We start from the raw sequence: 18866 nt of genomic DNA, 5'->3' as shown, positions 1-18866 counted from the left end.
CGCTCGCCACGCTCCGTGAAGCACGATCCCGGCAGAGCTGAGATTAAAGCATTTGTGGTCTACCTGCTGACCCTCTCCCCGCCCCCTGTTGCACCTGGAACATGTTAGCTTTCTCGTGTCGGAAGGTAGAGCTTTGCATTTTTAACGTGTGTCACTTTCTGGTCTTTCTTTCAGAACACCTTGCACAGAACATTTCCAAGTCACACATGGAAACTTGCCAGTACTTGAGAGAGGAGCTACAGCAGATAACATGGCAGACTTTTCTGCAGGAAGAAATCGAGAACTATCAGAACAAGGTATAAAAGCATAACAAACTATGGCATGCTTTTTCTAAAGCACGGTATTTCCATAACAGCTTGCAAAATTCACTTTTGCACTGCTTTCTGTTTACTATCAGGAATATATTTTTGTGTGTTTTCAAAAAAAAATATGCTAGAATCAAAAGCGGCAAGGTGGTTAAGATATCCCTTGCATTTGTGATTTTTACAGGTACAGGAAAAGGCAAAGAAAGACATACTCCTAAAATCCATCTGTGATTGATAAACAGGGATAAGAAACCAGAGAAATTTTTTCAATGCTAAATGGCATGTTTTTTTCATTTCTTAATTTGTAATCTCTTGGATCAACAACAACAAAAGCTGAAGCCACCAAGTTTTGTAATTTTACATGGTGTGTTTCATTTTGAGCTTAAACACAGAACTCTGTCAGATTTCCTGCCTTCAATGCCTGGTTGCAATCCTGATTCATTCTACAGTTGTCACTCGGTGTTTCAGTTTTACCTATAGAATGGCCCAGCACTGCCATACCACCCGTGAGTATTGTAAGGTTTAAGCAATGTTTGTATTTCCAGTATGCCTTCCATGCACAAACTACTACCAAATGGCTACTTTCAGAAAACTGTCTTGGGAAGCACGTTGTTCTTTGAACATATTTTTCACTTCCACAGAAAAATATTTAACCTTTAAGCATTAACATTTTTTCCACTCATTAGGTAATTTCATTCTGAATTATTATCAACATATGAAAAAATCGCTACTTGCGTCTCGTCTTTATGTTGTTAATAAGATGAACTTCATGATGTATATCTTTATATGTATGTTTAAGAAGATGAGCTAGTTAGATAATTTACATTCGGCACAAAATACAGAAGTTGATAGGAAAAATGTGATTATGCGCTGCTAGTGTAAATTGGCATTTTCTTTAGATGCAGTGGATAAAATTCCCACTGAAGTCACCAGAATTATTATACTTTGACCTTTTGGCTTATGAAATAGAAAGATTCCGACCTGGATCTCTTCTGATGTCACTGAAGAAGTCTTACGTTTGCATTGTCACTCAGCCACGTGAGGCTTTGGCTTCGAGGTTAATTCCCCTTGTCTTCTAAGCAGACTGTAGCCAGGAGTGCTGGAGAGAATTCACTCTGCCTTTTTTTTCAGCTCAGTTTTTACGCAGTGAAAATGGGCTTTCCAAACCTTGATTAGTAATTTTTCAATTTTTCTTTTCTCTCAAACAGCAAAGGGAGGTAATGTGGCAGTTATGCGCAGTCAAAATAACAGAAGCTATACAGTATGTAGTGGAATTTGCCAAACGCATTGATGGCTTTATGGAACTGTGTCAAAATGATCAAATTGTGCTTTTAAAAGCAGGTATGTGGGTCAGTTTTAAGGTCTGCTTCTATTAGTATTTACTGAGGAAGGTGTTACCTGTATCCAGTGACTGTATACACTTACACATAAGTTGTACAATGATCGTTTAAAATAATACAGGGGAAAAAACCTTACAAATTGTCTGTGCTTTTGTTTGAAACAACATAACTTAGTTCCTCTGGACAGAATGAGTTCAAGTCTATGTATGAAATTTTCATTATGACCAAAGGGAGCAATGAGTGTATAAAGATGCAAAAGCTGGATTCAAATTTTTTGTTTTGGCTTGCTAATAGTGAGTAACATATTTCAAGGTAAAAGTCCAGATTGTTCTATGCAAGATCTTGTAGAAATTATGCAGTTTACAAATACTGAATGAAGTTGTCAAAGCTTCGTGAACATAAACATAAATGCACTGCTTTGACTTCAGAGACTTCATTACTCTAATAAAAAAAAATTAGAGTTTATTAGCATTAACTAAGTTGCTTTACCAAAAACTTCTAAAGGGGTTTTTATGGGAATTCTTTTAATTTTACTAGCAAATCAAACTATGCTCTGTTACACCACAGAAACCTACCACCCTACTCGATTGATACTGAATGCAGAGCATAGGAAATTTTTAAATCCTCATTTGCTCTTTGCTATTGAAGTCTCTCCTTAAATAGTCAAACATACATTGTTTCTGTTTTAGGGTCTTTAGAGGTTGTGTTCATCAGAATGTGCCGTGCCTTTGACTCCCAGAACAACACAGTCTACTTTGATGGCAAGTATGCTAGCCCAGAGGTTTTCAAGTCCTTAGGTAAGACAATGTCAAGTGTCGTATCTTTAAAAAAACAGAATAAAACTAGTAAGATGGAAAGGAAGGGGAAGGCCGCTTTGAAAAATTCAAGCCATAGTATTCAAATAAAAGAGTTCCAAAGTTCAAACTGCTTATTTTTTAAGCAGTTATGCTGGCTCTGTTTGAGGCCAAGCTGATTTCAAGAGTTAAAACAGCTTAACTCCATGCAGTAAAGGACTGTTAGTGTTGAAATTCAATACTTAGATCAGGGTAGAGAGTTTGGACACGCTTGTGAAGAACAGAAGCCCAGATTTCATATCTAGTGTAACATTTTATATATCCTGTTGGAAAAGGCAGCAGATTTTAAGCTAATTTTGGATATACTGATGTTACTGCTTTGAAGATGCTGATAGTTTTGTAATACGCAAAATCCAGTTATCTGCAGGTAAAATACTGTAAATAATTTTTTTTGTTGTTAAACCACAGTTTACATTTTGAAAATTTTTTCTGTATATTTTTTCCTGATTTTTAAGAGGATGCATTTCACTGGGTATAGATTTGGGATGTAAGCCATTTTGGAGGGCAGTGAAAATACAGCAGTGGAGAATGCTGTACAATTACTGAAGTATTCTCTGCCTTTCTAAAACACCTCAAGGTACAAGGTCTGAGTGCAAACAATTCAGAGAATGCAGTATCAGATGTGGGTTCCAATGAAATGTAACTTTCATCTGTTACCAACTACATCCAGAAATTTAGTCTGGGTTGGGGCTGAGCTCTGCAGAGAAGAGCCCTCTTCCATCAGGTTGCAATCCCCTTCAAAGCAGGGCTCCACTTCTGCAAACTGCGTAACAGCATGTGTAACAGCAGCAGTAACCCGACTTACACCTGTGTGAGCAAGAGAATGGATGAAAGGAGACAGAGTTCCTTTTCTGCATGAAAAGCTTTCAGACCTTGGTTTCTCCCTTTGCTCCTGCATGTACCCTGTATGCCTCCCTCCCCTCCCTCTTCTGTGTGCTCAACAGTCTTAAAATGAGCACTTTTCAGATAACACATTTTGAACCTCCGCAGTGACATGAGGAAGTTCCCCTTAGGACAGAAATAAAGCTAAACCAATATTGAGCATGAAAATGGCTTGGCTTTTATCCATATTTACCCGAAAAGAACCAAATGTGGAAAAGATACAGTGTGCAAAACTCTCCAGATACTGGCTGCCAGGGTGTGGGAGCTGGGGACCTGTGGGAATGGGGTAATAACCTCCAGCATGAGTGAGATCTTGCTACCCATCACTCCACAGTCCTTGAAGAGAAGACCATTCACCTATGAAGTATTTTACATCCATTTTTCACCTCCATCAGAATAAATCAACAACTCTCTATCTCTGAGGTAGTTTCAAACAATGTAGCGTGACCTGTACCTTCTTTTTGGCAGGTTGTGAAGACTTCATTAGTTTTGTGTTTGAATTTGGAAAAAGTTTATGTTCTATGCACCTGACAGAAGACGAGATAGCTTTGTTTTCTGCGTTTGTTTTAATGTCAGCAGGTAAGAGATAAAGCTTTGCTCTAGGTTGAATGGTAGAGGTCGTTTTTATTTTGAAGTCTTTTTAATGACAATGTTAAAACTATCAGTGTGAAATGTCATCAGCCTTTTGAATGTCTCCTTCTTGACCAAGATTTTTATTTTAATAAGCACATTAAAACTACGAATTTAGGAATAAATTTGTTAAGTTTGAAATCCTAATCTACGCTACTGTTTTCCAAATTTTCACCTCATTGCAGACTCAGCTTCTTTGCAAAAGCTTAAATGAATGTGATTGAGAGCACTGGGTCAATCTAGGTGAGACAGGCAGAAGGTAGCCACTGAATTTACAGTCAGCTTTCAATGTATGTGAGCTTGCAGCTGTATCAGAATTATCTCGAGCACATGACAGAATGCTTCCAGTGTCACCTCAGGTCTGTTAAGCGGGGTTGCTATTTCAGTGTGGTACAAAGGTACCAAGGTAGCTTAGGTATCTGTCCCCATCATGAAACTGGATACGCTGAGAATTATGGTGCCAGACATACAAGTCACCCCAAGAGTCAGCCGGGGTCTACCATACCCATGACTAAAATAACTTCATAATCTCAAATAGATACCCGCAGTACTGCAGGTTCTGGGAAGGCTTATTAGGTCAGGTGAAACAAGATGCCGGTGCAGAAAGTCAGTCTGTGTCTGGCGTAACACCCAAGGAAATAAGCGCTGTTTTTACACTGCAGCATAGCAGACTCAAGAGTGGTGGTGGAAGAAGAGTCTTTTACCAACAGTGGGTTTACTGGGACTATCATAAATACATTCTCGTGCTGTTTGCCAGATCAGAAGCTGTGTCGTAGTATGTAATCCACTGAATACCACAGTTCTACCACACAGAAGATGTTTCTGCTAGGAAGTTTAGGAACTTTCTTTTTTAATAGCTGAATATTTGCTTCTGTTTTTTCTGTATATCACTATAGATCTTAGCAAGAAGATCCGCTCCAACTATTTGTTCATTATGTGATCTATTATTTCCCATTAAAAAGTTGCTACCTTCATTTTGTAAATACCCTCCATTTTACAGACCTTGTTAGTAAATGATTAATAAATCTTACTCAGATACACTGCATTCTTCTAATTAAGGGCTAAAGTAATTTTAAATGCACGTAATAAATATACACCAAAACATATTAACTTTGAAACTCATTTTCTATGTAAGAGTATATAAGAAGTGGAAGGAAGGTTGCAAACAAGAAAGATGAATCTGTAACTGACTTAGTACTTCTTGTACAACAAACTGTGGTTGATGTGTGTAGTACTAGGTGTTAACTCCCTTTATATTTAGATCGCTCGTGGCTTCAGGAGAAAGTAAAAATTGAAAAACTCCAACAGAAGATCCAGCTAGCACTTCAGCATGTCCTACAGAAGAACCACCGAGAAGACGGGATTCTAACAAAGGTAAGAATCGTACTGTGAACTCTGAATGTATGCTTTCTTAAGAGCGGTATCCTAATTATGGTGTTAAATCTTTTAAGCAGTTCATCTATTATTTATAAACCCAAAATTCTTTGTTCAAAATCAAGGTGCTTAGCTGAAACTATTTATTAAAGACTAGAAGAGGTGAAATGACGATGTACTAGGAAACAAGGTTGATAATGGTCTGAAAAGAAGTACTTTAATGTTGAACTTCATGAAAAGCGATGAAGGTTTTTATCCTGTTTCTCGCACACAGCATTTCTGCCACACACAATAGTTATTCAGTTCTACAATGTGCATGCCTTAATCCTCATGAAATCTCTGCCTGCGTGACAATTGTTATAACATGCAACACCCAAGCTAACCTTGTTTTTCAGTCTTACACAAGAAGCTGTCCACACAGCTGTTTTCTCAGAAGTTCTTCCAAATATTAATGCCTAGCGAAAAGAAAAGAGACACTACATACTATTATGCTAATCTAAAGTATCTTAATTTTTCAAAAATGGAAAAGTGGTGTGATGTTAAAAGAAAAACCAAGAACAGGGGGAGGATAGGCACTTCCTTACAGAAGGTTCCTTTTAGAACTCTACACAGCTGGAAAGCTTACGCTTAGTGTCACACCACAGAATTAATTACAGTAGAAGTAGGATGGTCCAGCCCAGGCTTTACAGATTGTCCTCACTTCAAATCCTAGCTCTTATAATTCTTTTCCCAGAGCATACTTTGGATACCTTTGTTCGAAGAAAGTTTCTTCCATGTGCTTTGATAGAAATAATTTACTCAGTAAGTTCAGGGAGTACCCCAGTGATATTTTTGAAGTATAGATTTTTCTGGTCTGTTTCTTTTCACCTTATTTGGCATAAATTAAGAAAGCCTAATCTGCTGCACTGCCAGTTCCCTCCATAATATTCACAGTGGGTTTTAAAGTAGTCAGGACTACGTTCTTCCAATGACTAAGTTGCATGGCTGAAGATCCAGCCATGAAATACTTCTATATCAATCCAGTGCTTGGTAGGCAAGTGAGGAAACCTAATGATACATTTTCCTAGGAACTTAAAGAAAATTATTTTTTCACAAATACCATTAATCCGTTACTTAAATAGCTTTTTAGTGGCTTCCTCTTTTTTTTTTAATCTAACATAGCATTTGTGACTATGCATCTGAAATGTCAAAATGTCATTGTTAAAGTAAATTGAAGGGAACTCAAAGTGTTTGAGAGAACTTTACTCCTAAGAGCATGATTGGGAGGCCTGGTTCCATATATGACCGTATGACTTCTGTTCATTTTTTTTTCAGTTAATATGCAAAGTGTCTACTTTAAGAGCACTGTGTGGACGACATACAGAAAAGCTTATGGCATTTAAAGCAATATACCCAGACATTGTACGACTTCATTTTCCTCCACTTTACAAGGAGTTGTTCACTTCAGAATTTGAGCCAGCGATGCAAATTGATGGGTAAACGTATCACCTAAGCACTTCTAGAATGTTCGAAGTACAAACATTAAAACAAAAGAAAGGAAAAGGAAACAAAAAAAGAAAAAAAAGAAAGAAAACCAAGACACTTTATATGGCCCTGCACAGACCTAGGGAGCCAACACACTGCACATCTCTTGGCGGTCGGGGTCAGGCGAAGGATGGGAAACAATGAAACAAAGTTGAACTTGTTTTTCTCATGCATATGATTTCCATTATGCCTACAAATATGGACCCTTTTTCTGTCTCAACTTCTCAATCCTTGACCTCTGTTTACACAGACTGAGGGTACTAATGTCAGAAGGTTGTTTTCTCTTGTAGTTCACTGCCCAGACTTTTGACAGAACAATCAATTTGTTGATCAGAACAGAGAGTCCACCTAGTAATCAGCGACTGGTGTGCATTGCAGAGATTTCAGCATCAGTTTGCACAACTTGCTCATTGTTTCATGAAGGACGATTTTTTTCACCTACCACTGTTTGCCAGTAGACAGAACGGCATGAAAAGGGTCCATAGCAATAGCAACAATAGCATTATAATATATTACAGGGTAAATGGGCATGAAGACTATATATAGCAAAAGAGATATTGTTTATATATTGTTTTAATTAATATAAAATGTAGTTCCTGGTATAGCTTTTCTTGTTGAATTGATAAGGCACTTTCATTTTGCACCTTTTTCTTTAAATTAAATGCTAGCGTGTTCATTGTTGTGTTGCATGTGCACCAGAAATTCAAGTTTAACTGAAAAAGGTTTGGCAGGTACTGGTACATTGGGAGGTATTTATGCTGCTGTTTTCCATGTTACTTTTAAAGAGAGGCTGGTCATATCCTGAAATGGTTACACAGATTTTTTTTAAAGAGTTGAACATAACGACAATTTTCGAAATTAAAATCAGCTTTTCAGATGTTAATTTCAAAGGTACTTTTATTTTCAAAACTTTCAAACCTGGATGTTTAAAATTGTAGGCCTAAAGTCAGATTTAGGTGCACAAGTCAAAAGCCTCCTTTTCAACGGTGCTGATTTTCTGTGGTCAAAGTTAAAACTAGGCAATTACAGATCCTTTACAAATGATTAACACAGTATCCTTGAAAATCAGGCTATTAAATAAAGTGTGTTTCTGCCCACCATAAACCCAGGTTTGAAGGTATTTACTCAAGTCTGTATCTACAGTAAAAGTATGTGTGTATGACATGTATGTGGAAAAGTAATATTTATACATATTACATACTTTTGTACTCCATATTGTAAACAATGCCTTCAAACTCCAAACTCTAGCCTATCAAATCCATAGGAGCTCTGTCTTTGACTTCAGTGAGATGAGACACTGACCCATGTTCTTCCAGCATCCAGCAGTTCAATTTCAGGTAGCTGAACAGAGAAGCCCATTGCTCTCATTATTTAAAAAGATGCACTTTAAAGCTTATCAGATGAGTACAGACTAACAAAGGCACACTGTTGCTAGAAAGCATTGTTTGTACTCTGTATGATGCTTAGAAATCATTAATATCGTACATCTGCATTCTGTAATGCTGAAATTTTGATTCCTGTATTGCATAACCAACCAATAAGCCGAATCTTGCCATCTTTACCATTCCTTTTAGGAAGAATACTGTCTCTTGAGCAAATTTGGCAAGTAAACCTAGTTCTGAAGGAAGCTGATTCACAATAAACAACATTACAAAATAAACTGTGGCTGTTTGAGCCAGAGCTACATAATTGGTTTGGATGAGATAAGGATGTATAATTGGATGCCTTGGAGGCCTACACAAATTAAGTTTCTGGTGAAGTACATAAGGAAAACCCAGGAACTTTAAAAAAGGAAAAAAGAATGAGACAGAATGTACTCCACTGCTTTAATTTCCAAGGATAAACAATCTCTTGCATATATTATAGTCATTGAGAAGTAACAGAAGTCAACAGAAGCACACTGAAGCATAGCTATTTTAAAAATGAGAATTAGGTCAGTGGGTTATTACAAGCAAAATAGAGGTTTATTCTATTATTTGAACATGTTTCCTTTGCGGTCAAATTGAGACATTAGCTATGACACCTATGAAAAATTTTATAGTCTGCCACATCAGGGAAGCTCACAGCTATCACTCATCTCTGTGGTTTGAAAGCCAGGGGAGATGAGCATCATATGCTTCCCCTTCCAAGCAGTATGCCCCCAAAGGATGGGACAGGAACACGGGCACCTGTGCAAGCATGGGATGGAGGCATGAGGGGGCTTTTGGAAAAAGTCCTTTTACTGCTCCATCCCGCCTGCTCCCAAAGAGGAAGCTCACAGTCCAGCACGTGCTCTCTCTCCATCACTGAAACACTTTTCCTAGAGTCATTGTTTACTTTATTGGAGTAACTGGCACGATATGGTACTTTTGTTCTAATGTGTATTCCTATTTTTCAAGCAACCCTTTTAACTAACAAATGTTTTCTGAATGTGACCAGCCTTAGGTGCTAGTCCTGTAAAGATCAACTAAACTTAATTTCAGTGTCAACTAATGAATAATGAAGTAAGACCTGTTCTTTTTTAGAGAGCGAAATACAACTCCTACTTCTGACAATGAGTAGACTACCAGGCAAAATATTTGGGGATTAACTTTCAGTCACATCCTTTTCTTACCTTTTCCTGATGAATATTAGTACTTTACCAGGCATCTAGATGCCAGTGGTTTGTTGGGTATCTATCTAGTTCAGTGTATTTACACCCATATGTCATTGACAACACATTTTTTGGAGCATTTACTAATAAAATACATAACCATAAAAGGGTTCCAGATAGGGCCTTAGCTGAAAGCCGTTTGCATCTGAAAACAGCTTGTGACATGATCTTCCAGGCCAGAAAGCACTGTTGGTTTTGTCTGTGGGAGCTCCTGCATACTGGTACCTTGTTAAATCAGGCTGTGCATTCATACCCCAAGGAACTCTGCTTTCCTGATCACAGTTAACAGCCACTGGGCAATAGAGTGTTATTTTTGTTTTGGTCTTCATAGAGAGGGGGAAAAAAGGGATGCAGCACAGCAGATGTACTGGTAAGACTTCTGTTGTCAAGGAGGCTTTTATGGAAGGGGATGTAGAGTAATGTCAGAGGGGCTGGTCAGAGCCGTGGCCATGTAAGAACACTCCGCAGAACCTCTGGAACTATGGCCTGGTATCAGATGATCAACTGAATATTCAGTTAAAAAACATACTTGGGGTCAGTGGATATTGACATGAGTATTTTTACAACATGCCCAGTTCACTGCAAACAAAAATATGAGGGTAGCTGAAGATAAAGGAACAATATATTAGTTGTGAATGATCTGTTCCTTAAAGTCTACAAAGATAATTTCATTGGGTGTTCTGTCTATCCACAGAGATGTTTTCTGGCTTTCTAGGAAAGAGATACTGTACTATACTGTCATTTGAACCACCCTAATATTCTTCAACATCTCCAGCATTGTTTGACGTTTTAAAAACCACAGGATTAGGTGAAAAGGGAGCCTGTTTTTAAGTTTGGTTGTTCTTTATTAAAGCTTATCTATCTTAGTATGGATACCAAGATACTTGTGTGTGTGTGTGTCTGTGTGTGTGTGTGAGAGTACATTTGTGTGTGCACATTAATATATGCGTGAGTACATGCGAGTGGCTGCTTCTAGGCTGTTAAGTGTCAATGGAATAAAGAAAATGTATTCAAAATACTTAAGTCAAAAATAGAAGGTGGAAAAAAGATTTATTCTATACAAAGCCTTGTCTGGACCACTTTAGAGAGACTTCTATTTTTTTAACCCTTCTATAAATGTTTGATGGCACTTGAAATATTCCTGCAATAAAATGTGATTTGTGTAAACGTTAAAAAAAAAAAAGATTTTGTAATGTGAAACAATGAAAGAAAGTAATGTAATTTTTCTAAAAAACAACAAAAAAAACCACAAACGAACGAACTTTGTATTATTTTCTTGATGGAATTTGTCTATTTGTCTTTGGAAAACTTTTTATTTCATTGAATGTGCCATAGTAGAGGTGTGTTTTTCTTTTTCTTTCTTTTTTTTTTTTTCCTGTTTTTCACATTTTAGATTAAAGGAATAGCTGTGTTCCGACATTCCAAAATGCAAGATGACATAGCAGTCATGATTAAAAAGTTTGATTAGTAAGCTTCGATCATTGTTGCTTTTTTTGCACATGTTCTTCATTCCTCTACAGTGCAATATGTACATAGAGCACTTGCGGGTGTAACCTTGATCCCTCAGGGAAAAAATACATATTTGTACAGGATTTTTCTTTTTTTTGCTTTTTTTCCCTTTTCTTGGTTTTTTTTTTTTTTTTTTTTTCATAAGGAATGTCGATTGAATCACTTGTCTGTTGTTGAGGGGCAGCCAGATAATAATCCTAAACCACTGTCACAAAACATTGTTCAAATTTTGTGCCCTTTTATTATTTAAAAAAGAAAAATAAAACTTATTTTCTGACAGTTCTTTGTGCTGATTGGTGAAAAAAAGGGTAAATAGATAAGCACCTTATGATTGACTTAACTGTGAATGACAATCCATCTCGTTATCAACAACCGAAGCCCTATCATTTTGGAGCTGGGGTTAAGAGTCAGAAACTAATGTGCTCAGGGATCTTCTAAAACTCTTCAACAGGGTGGCCAGTACTACTGGTGGAACAAATTACTTTTTTAAAAATATGCTAGTCTTTCTTCCCTCCCCCCTAGGCACAAGAGAACTGGATATTTTTTTTTAACTAAATGCTCTATGTGTGCCTCATTCTCTTACTCAGTTTTGCAGTATAGCTGCTCTTTGGTCTTTATTTTGTTCAAACGAACTACAAACAGCACAAAGGTTTTGCAGTTATATTTGAGAAAATAAATTAATGCTGACCCATTAAGTAAATTATTGAAATTAATTTCAGTACTCTCTGGACATTTTTATAATGATAGGACTATTTTTTCAGCTGAATTTCAGTGTTTGGCAATAGAAAATGGGTTTTCGGTATTTAAATTCTCAAAAAAAAACCTAAGCAGTTTCTGATTGTACAGGAAGAATGAAAACGTAACGATTAGGTTTCAGCAATGAAGTCACATAGAACGAACACAGACGGCAGGAATATAAGAACAATACTTCAGAGGTTATCTGTTACATATGCTTCATGGGAATGCAAAAAACCTGACTGGAAAGAAACACTGAGGCTGAAGACATTTTCATATCTAGTATATCAAATACAGCAATTCTAAGCAACTACAACAGCACCAAAAACCAGCAATGTCTAGGAAGTCTACAAGTGCCAAATTGCAGGATTCTGGCAGCTTGTCCCAATTAGCCTTTTTTTTTTTTATGGCTTCCCATTCTTTTGAAAATGCAAGTAGGAAAGTAAATAAGCAACTACAAATGAAATGAGCAAGATTTCAAGACTTTGGTTAGACTGGGAAGAGTGAGTTTCTCAACCAACATGTCTGTCATCTTGTAAAAAAGCATCAGTTCTTCAGCACCTTAGGTTATTGAGGGTTTTTTCACTGCATATATGGCTTCCAGTTGTTTACTTCAGGTTCCTTAATAAATAGGGAAACCTTTCTTACGGTTTTTCACAAGCTGACAGTCAAGTTTAGCTTAGATGGCCTTCAAAGGCAGACAACTGTTTAGCAAGTATGACTGCTTGATCAGTTTGTGTTCTGACATCTTAAAAAAAGAAAATTTATATTGCAGATTTGCAATAGAAACTATTCTTTACATACTTGCAGATTAATTAAACATACTGTTACATGTACAATCTTATTACAATATCTATTTTTGGATTGGCATAGACATTCCCCAGTCTGTACTTGATGAACAAACCAGACTGCACAGTATAAGCTGTGCAAACAATGTGTATTTTTTTCTCTACGCATTCCTAAACTCCCCAGTGTAGATAAACTTATTCATATAAATGTCAGAAACAGCATTTACTATCCAATATCCAAAAATAATAAGCAATTTTCTCTTGAGGGTTCAGTCTATGAAATTCTACCTGTGCTAGCTGATTCAGATTGCACAGAAGAAACAGCTTTGTTTTCCTTAGCTAGAGAAATATAACTATTAGAACTATTTTTTAATTATTAATACTAGGTATTTATTACTTTAAAAGTTTCATCCATTAATATATTTTAATATTAGCCTCCTATTTTCTTTATGCTTCAATATTCCTGTCAGTAAATCATTTGGTGGAAATGAGGGCAAATGCATACAGATACCAAATAAAACAACAATAATAAAAGTTTTAAAATTTAAATGAGTATTTATTTAAAAATCATTGCAGTATGTGCTTTAATCCTAGTACTGTGATAATAGCTTGCTAAATAATGCTAAGTCACTGGACTTGAGGGGAAAAATACGTAACATTTAGGATAATATAGAGTCTATCTTTGGAACTTTATTCAGGTAATAAATAGAATTTTAACATCAAAATAAAAGCTGTATTCTACCTTTTTCATATGTAAGGTTGCTGTTTTTTGTTTGGGGTTTTTTTGCCTTTATCAGTGGTAGAATATAGCAATAACTTTATAGCAATAAGTAGGCTATCCAAATAAGAAACAAAACATGATAAAGGCTTCAGACCAATAGTCATAGGTTCATTTTCTTCTGCCACAATATTCACTTGTATGTCTTCCCTCGTAATCTCATTACTACTTCAAGCTGAACTTCACAATCAAGTTGTTCAACTTGATGTGTGACATCACACCTTTTTGTTAACATCTGCATGTTTTCAGTGTTCATATGTCCTTTGTATACTTGTTTTCCTGTAAGTCAGTGTTTCTCAAGCTTTCTGAAAGCACAATCCCTCTAGGCTGTGATTCTTCATAAGGCTCTCTGTGTTGGAATTAACTTACTTTTTCTGGGGCAGGGTGGCACTTCCTAACTGAAGGAACTGAGCTGCTGCTAGTACTTAGTAACTCCGTGGCTACTGCAAATGCTTGCAGCCAACAGCCAAACTCGTCCAGCTCCTCCACGCTGAGGGGGCTGAGCTGCATCCAGTAAGTGGGATGAGCTGCCTGGCCAGCACGCTCGTCCGCAGCCAGCACAGCCACACACTCTGCACTGGAGAGCCGAGCTGCTATCTTCACATAGAACCAAGCTACATTTGCCTGTGTTTCAATAACAATCTAAACACTTGGGCAACTTTCAAATGGTTGTGACTTTTGGTTTGAGAAACACTGCCCTAAAGTACCCTACAAAGTCTTAATGTAGATGCACAAACTTTACAGGAACTTGCAGTCTGTAATGCTATCTCTATCTAATGCAGAGAATTCATAAGCAATACAGTGAATTTTATTTCACAAAAAGGCAAATGTACTGTACACCTTTTTAAATCCAAAATGTTCCTCATTTCTACATTGATTTAGAAACAAGTTTCAGAACAGTGGTGAATATTTGAACTATTAGGACATTAACTGGCTGCTTCTTTATATGTAACTGTATTGTCTGCCTGCTCCTTTTCTGGAGATGTGTTTTTGTATTGGATGTTTGGGCCAATGGGAGGCTTCAAGCTACAATGTATTTTCCCAGATTAAATATATTTAACATATGACAAACCCCAGACAAGGCTTTTTAAAATGTATAAAGAACTGCAGTGTTAGGTGGTTTATTTGCAAACTGTTTTCAATGTTGTCCATTTTTATGGCACCTTTACCAATATTCTTGTTTCCAAAGTACAAAAAAAGGTTAAAAATACTCTAGCCATAACTGAATGTCAAGCAATAAAAACAAATTACTTTTTGTGCATAGGTTTAAAAGAAATACAAGTTTTAGACATCTGCATGTAAATGCAATCTCTTGTTTACTGCTTTCTTAAACTTGAGCAACTGATTCCTTATTTTACTACTAATTTAAGGACTTGTAATGGCCTGTAAACATTTTATCTTGCTCTATTCTTTCAACTCTAACTTTGTCTCAGCTTTGGAGTCATAATATTTAATGTTGTTCTGCTCACCTCTATACAGTTAACTTTTGCTTTCATTCTGTATAGATAAAGTTATACTATAAACAGCCTACACAGTGCAAATATTTATCTGTTTATCAAATACCACATTATGCTGTATAATATCTGTTTTACTATATAATCTATTTTAGACATAGCTGTTTAGAACTAGAGTGTGCTATTTTTGTGTTTTTCTGATGTGTGGTGCTAGATAAGTTACTTTTGTGAACAAAAGCAAACAACCCCCTTTTATTCCTAGACAATACCACCTTTGGGTCTTGTTAATTTCACTGAGTATAACTATATATAAATATATATATATTTGTGTATATATATATACACCAACATATGCCCAACAAGTACCTGTATCAGAGTACAAGATTTGGGACATGGTTTTCTCTTTAAATGCATAGTGTCATTATATAAATTATTCTATAGTATATTTAATAAGGAGAAAATTACTTCATCGGTACAGATACTTGATATCAAAATGTAGATTTTTTTTCTACATTATTAACATTATTAATTATTAACATTATTAAAAATGTTCTGTCCAGCTTGTTATCCTTTTGGTTACTAAAACGGTCTGCCTGTATTGTATCAGAAAAAAATAAAAAGATGTAATCTGCCAGTATAAAGTAATTACAATATGCTGTCTGTCTGAAAGGGAGGTAGTTGTTTGGCTTGTTGGGAGAGTTCTATCCTGTCATTGCATCTGATATTTATAGATGCTATTCTCCTGGGTGCCTTCCTCCCTCTTCACTTTAAATAGGATCTGTACACACTCAAACTGCGGATGTTACTAGGCCATGCCTACACACTTAACTCCAGTTACTGTAAATAGGAATTTTCTGTAAATCTTCCATGATAGATGGATGGCTAAATTCAGTCCTTGGATAGGCTTTATAAATCATGCATACATATCCAAGGACAGCCATTAGCAACTAAAGTTAATTAAGAAGTGGAATTTGCAGCGTTTTGTCAGGTCTGGGGGTTTTGTTTTTATTTTTCATGTACACCTTAATTTACGTAGTCATGTACCCTTTGAAAGTATTCCTATCCCCTGTTCCTTTCATATTGTTTTCATGTTAATTCGTAAAAACTGATGGATATCAAATATCTAACTAAGGAGGTAATTAACCTTTTAAATATTTATTAGAATTTTTCTGTAATATTACTGAATTTATAAGATCTTTAGCAAAGATTTTTGAGCAATTTATTAAGTACAATGTTTCTGTTTACTGCACTTTTTGATAATAGAAGGTAGTGAATTTTAAAGCCATAACTCTTGGCTTCCATGCACTGCTTTTATACCCTCAATCCAAGGAATATATATATATAAATAATTTTTTTTTAAACAGCAAACATACTGTTGTCCTAAAAGTAAATACAAACTTTACTGTACCATGGGTATATTTTCATAAGTGGAATGTTTAATTGCAAACACTATCAGGACAATTATAAAAACCTCTTGAAGCTACAATCTTATTTAAATACAAGCCATGACAATTTTATTTTCCCTTGTTGATTTAAGTTACCTTTTGATATTTTCAAAGAGAAAAGGAGTCACTCTTAAATTTGTATGTACTGACCTATACATAATGCTAGGATCACGTTCTCCCTATTGATTTAATAGTTTGTTATATTTATGCAAAACCATTTGGTTAACACATATTCCCCGTTTACTAAATGTTCAACGTAACAAGACCAGAATAAATGCTGATTACAAATATACATCAGTTTGAAGATTAAGCACATCGACTTCAAAAACCTCATTGAGTGATATGCTCAAATTTCTGTAAATACAAGTTTAAATGCAATTATACTGTACATGTAAATATATGCTGTCTGTTATGTGTACAGTATGTACAAATTCCTTTTCTAGCCACAATAAAATACAAGCCATCAAGAGGAATACTAAAGTGGTATTGTACTAAACCTTTGCTAATGATCTTTACCCAATCACTTAACTTTTCACTTTCATGGACCTTTCCAACTCACTCTTACGATAGCCTGCTTATATTCAAGTTTGTTATTTTACTCAGTCCCGAAAAAAGTATTTTGATTCATTTTGTAAATATGACTGTAAAAATAAGAGATTTAATGTTGTCTTTTAAATACTCCAATTTTCATTCTAATATGAATGTTGTTATATTGTACTTAGAAACTGTACCTTTAATATTACATTACCTTTACTAAGTGCATTGAACACATCGATTTTAGATGTGCTTTATGTACTGTTATCCTGTAATAAAACTTCAGCTTCTAATGGAAAAAATCTGTCGTATTTTTTTGTCAGTGGCATCTTGTTTATTTTTCTGAATCGTGGTATGTTAGGTTTATTCCTTAAGGAATGCACTGTTACAAAATTAGACTGTGCTTCCAAGCACACCTATCAGAGCTGTTTAGCACAAGACAGCAAGTAATGTTTGTCAGCAGGGAAACAAGAAGACTCGGAGCACCTTTTAAGCTCCCTTTTGGCCGACAAGACCGTTAAACCTCCTCAGAATGAATGTGGATTAATCTAGTTTCCCTCTCCTTGCAGGTGCTGTTGTTTGAAATCACAGTTCATTGCATCAAGTGCAAGATAAAGGAAATCTGGCTTAAGGTCTTCCCAGTGACTTTGGAAATACCACTTTGGGCTAGATCTGTATGAGGATTTGGGTATCAAAATTGAGGTTTTAATACATTTTAGGCATGAAAATTTAAAGTTGCAAGACCCCTCTGCTGTGCTAACTTTGGGAGCACATGAATGGCAGCAGCACACTTGGTCTTAAGACTTGAGGCATGTAAAATTCTACTTCTGTACCTACCCAGAAATAGCTCACTATTTATGTGCCTGACCATGATCCAGAAGTAGGTAATAGCATGCATCTTTGAAGCACTACATCTGGAAGCAGCCTTCACCTACAGATCAAGTCTACAAAAAAACCATACTGCAATTAATTGCTTTCTTGGAACTGTATCACTAACTAGTGCCGTCTGCTCTACAGCAGTTCCATGACTAAAGTAGTCTTTGAAACACTGAAAATCCAGATTTCTCATCCTCAGGATGCCCAATCTTTCCACTCACAGGAGAGTTCTTAACCACCAACATATAGGTTAGGCAACAACTATATAAACAATGATGTATGTTCAATATAAAATGCAGGAATTTTACTGAAGCGAAGGACAAATTGAGGACTCCCACGCCTGCCGATAAGGAAAGCTGAACTGTAGGTTAGGAGGTGGTGGTTTTGACACCTGACTATTTCACAGAATCACAGAACGGTTAAGGTGTGCAGGGACCTCCAGAAGTCACAAGCAGGGCCACCGAGAGCTGGATGCCCAGGACCACATCCAGATGGCTTTCTAGTATCTCCAAGGATGATGACTCTACAAGCTCCTTGGGCAACCTGTGCCAGGGCTCGGTCACTCTCACAGTGAAAACATGTTCATGACATGGAAGCAGAAAGACCCCAAGTGGGCAGTAGCACCATTTAAAAAAAAAAAACGCAGACACTGCAGGTTTTGAGGAGATGCAGACTGAAGTGGCATTTAACCTGCCACATTCACAATCTGGGATAAATCTTCTGATCTTTTGGCTTTAAACTGTTAGCATACCTGGGTTTTGAAGCAAGATTACTCCTTACAAGGCTACCTCCAGGATGGGGCTCTGGGTGAATCCAGTAGGGAGACAGAAACCTTTCTGCTGCTCTAAGATAGACAAACCAAAAAAGGGCAGCATTAAAATCAGACTATGTCCTTAAAACTGATCTGCAAGCAAGCTAAAGAGATACCTTTGTTGGTGGATTTGGACATAATTCTGAATCATCTCAGTATTTTTATGGATTTCTGTACAGTGCTCAGAGGTTTAAGTTACAGGACTAAATGCTGAGAACACTGATTGCTTCATGCCACAATCCTCACTTCCCTCTTCATTTTTCCATCTGTTGAACTGTTAAGGGGGATCACCTTTTCTTATAACACCACAAGTAAATTATTTTCTGTCACCTAGGCCTGCAAGTACTGAGATTATTTGAATTCTATATTTCGCCACATTGGGAAGCCAGAAAAAA

General features: G+C 36.4%; 1 protein-coding gene across 1 annotated transcript; it reads left to right on the top strand.

The window, feature by feature from the left end:
* Positions 1-179: 179 nt before the first annotated feature.
* RORA (RAR-related orphan receptor A) lies at positions 180-8329 on the top strand. The gene is made up of 6 exons (XM_010087546.1): positions 180-296; positions 1514-1646; positions 2335-2442; positions 3850-3960; positions 5273-5385; positions 6700-8329. Exons 1-6 carry the CDS (start codon positions 207-209, stop codon positions 6862-6864), a joined length of 720 nt encoding a protein of 239 aa, XP_010085848.1. The 5' UTR covers positions 180-206; the 3' UTR covers positions 6865-8329.
* The last annotated feature ends 10537 nt before the right edge of the window (positions 8330-18866 follow it).

The sequence above is a fragment of the Pterocles gutturalis genome, unplaced genomic scaffold, assembly GCF_000699245.1.
Source record: "Pterocles gutturalis isolate BGI_N339 unplaced genomic scaffold, ASM69924v1 scaffold17591, whole genome shotgun sequence".
Classification (NCBI taxonomy): Eukaryota; Metazoa; Chordata; class Aves; order Pterocliformes; family Pteroclidae; genus Pterocles; species Pterocles gutturalis.
Note: the sequence above shows the minus strand (reverse complement) of the source record. Positions and strands in the feature narration are given on the sequence as shown.

Bases quoted from the DNA above. Each gene is read 5' to 3' on its own strand.
- RORA (XM_010087546.1), top strand. From the start codon at position 207: ATGGAAACTTGCCAGTACTTGAGAGAGGAGCTACAGCAGATAACATGG. The intron at 297-1,513 runs GTATAAAAGCAT...TCTCTCAAACAG, and splicing joins TCGAGAACTATCAGAACAAG to CAAAGGGAGGTAATGTGGCA. The intron at 2,443-3,849 runs GTAAGACAATGT...TCTTTTTGGCAG, and splicing joins AGAGGTTTTCAAGTCCTTAG to GTTGTGAAGACTTCATTAGT.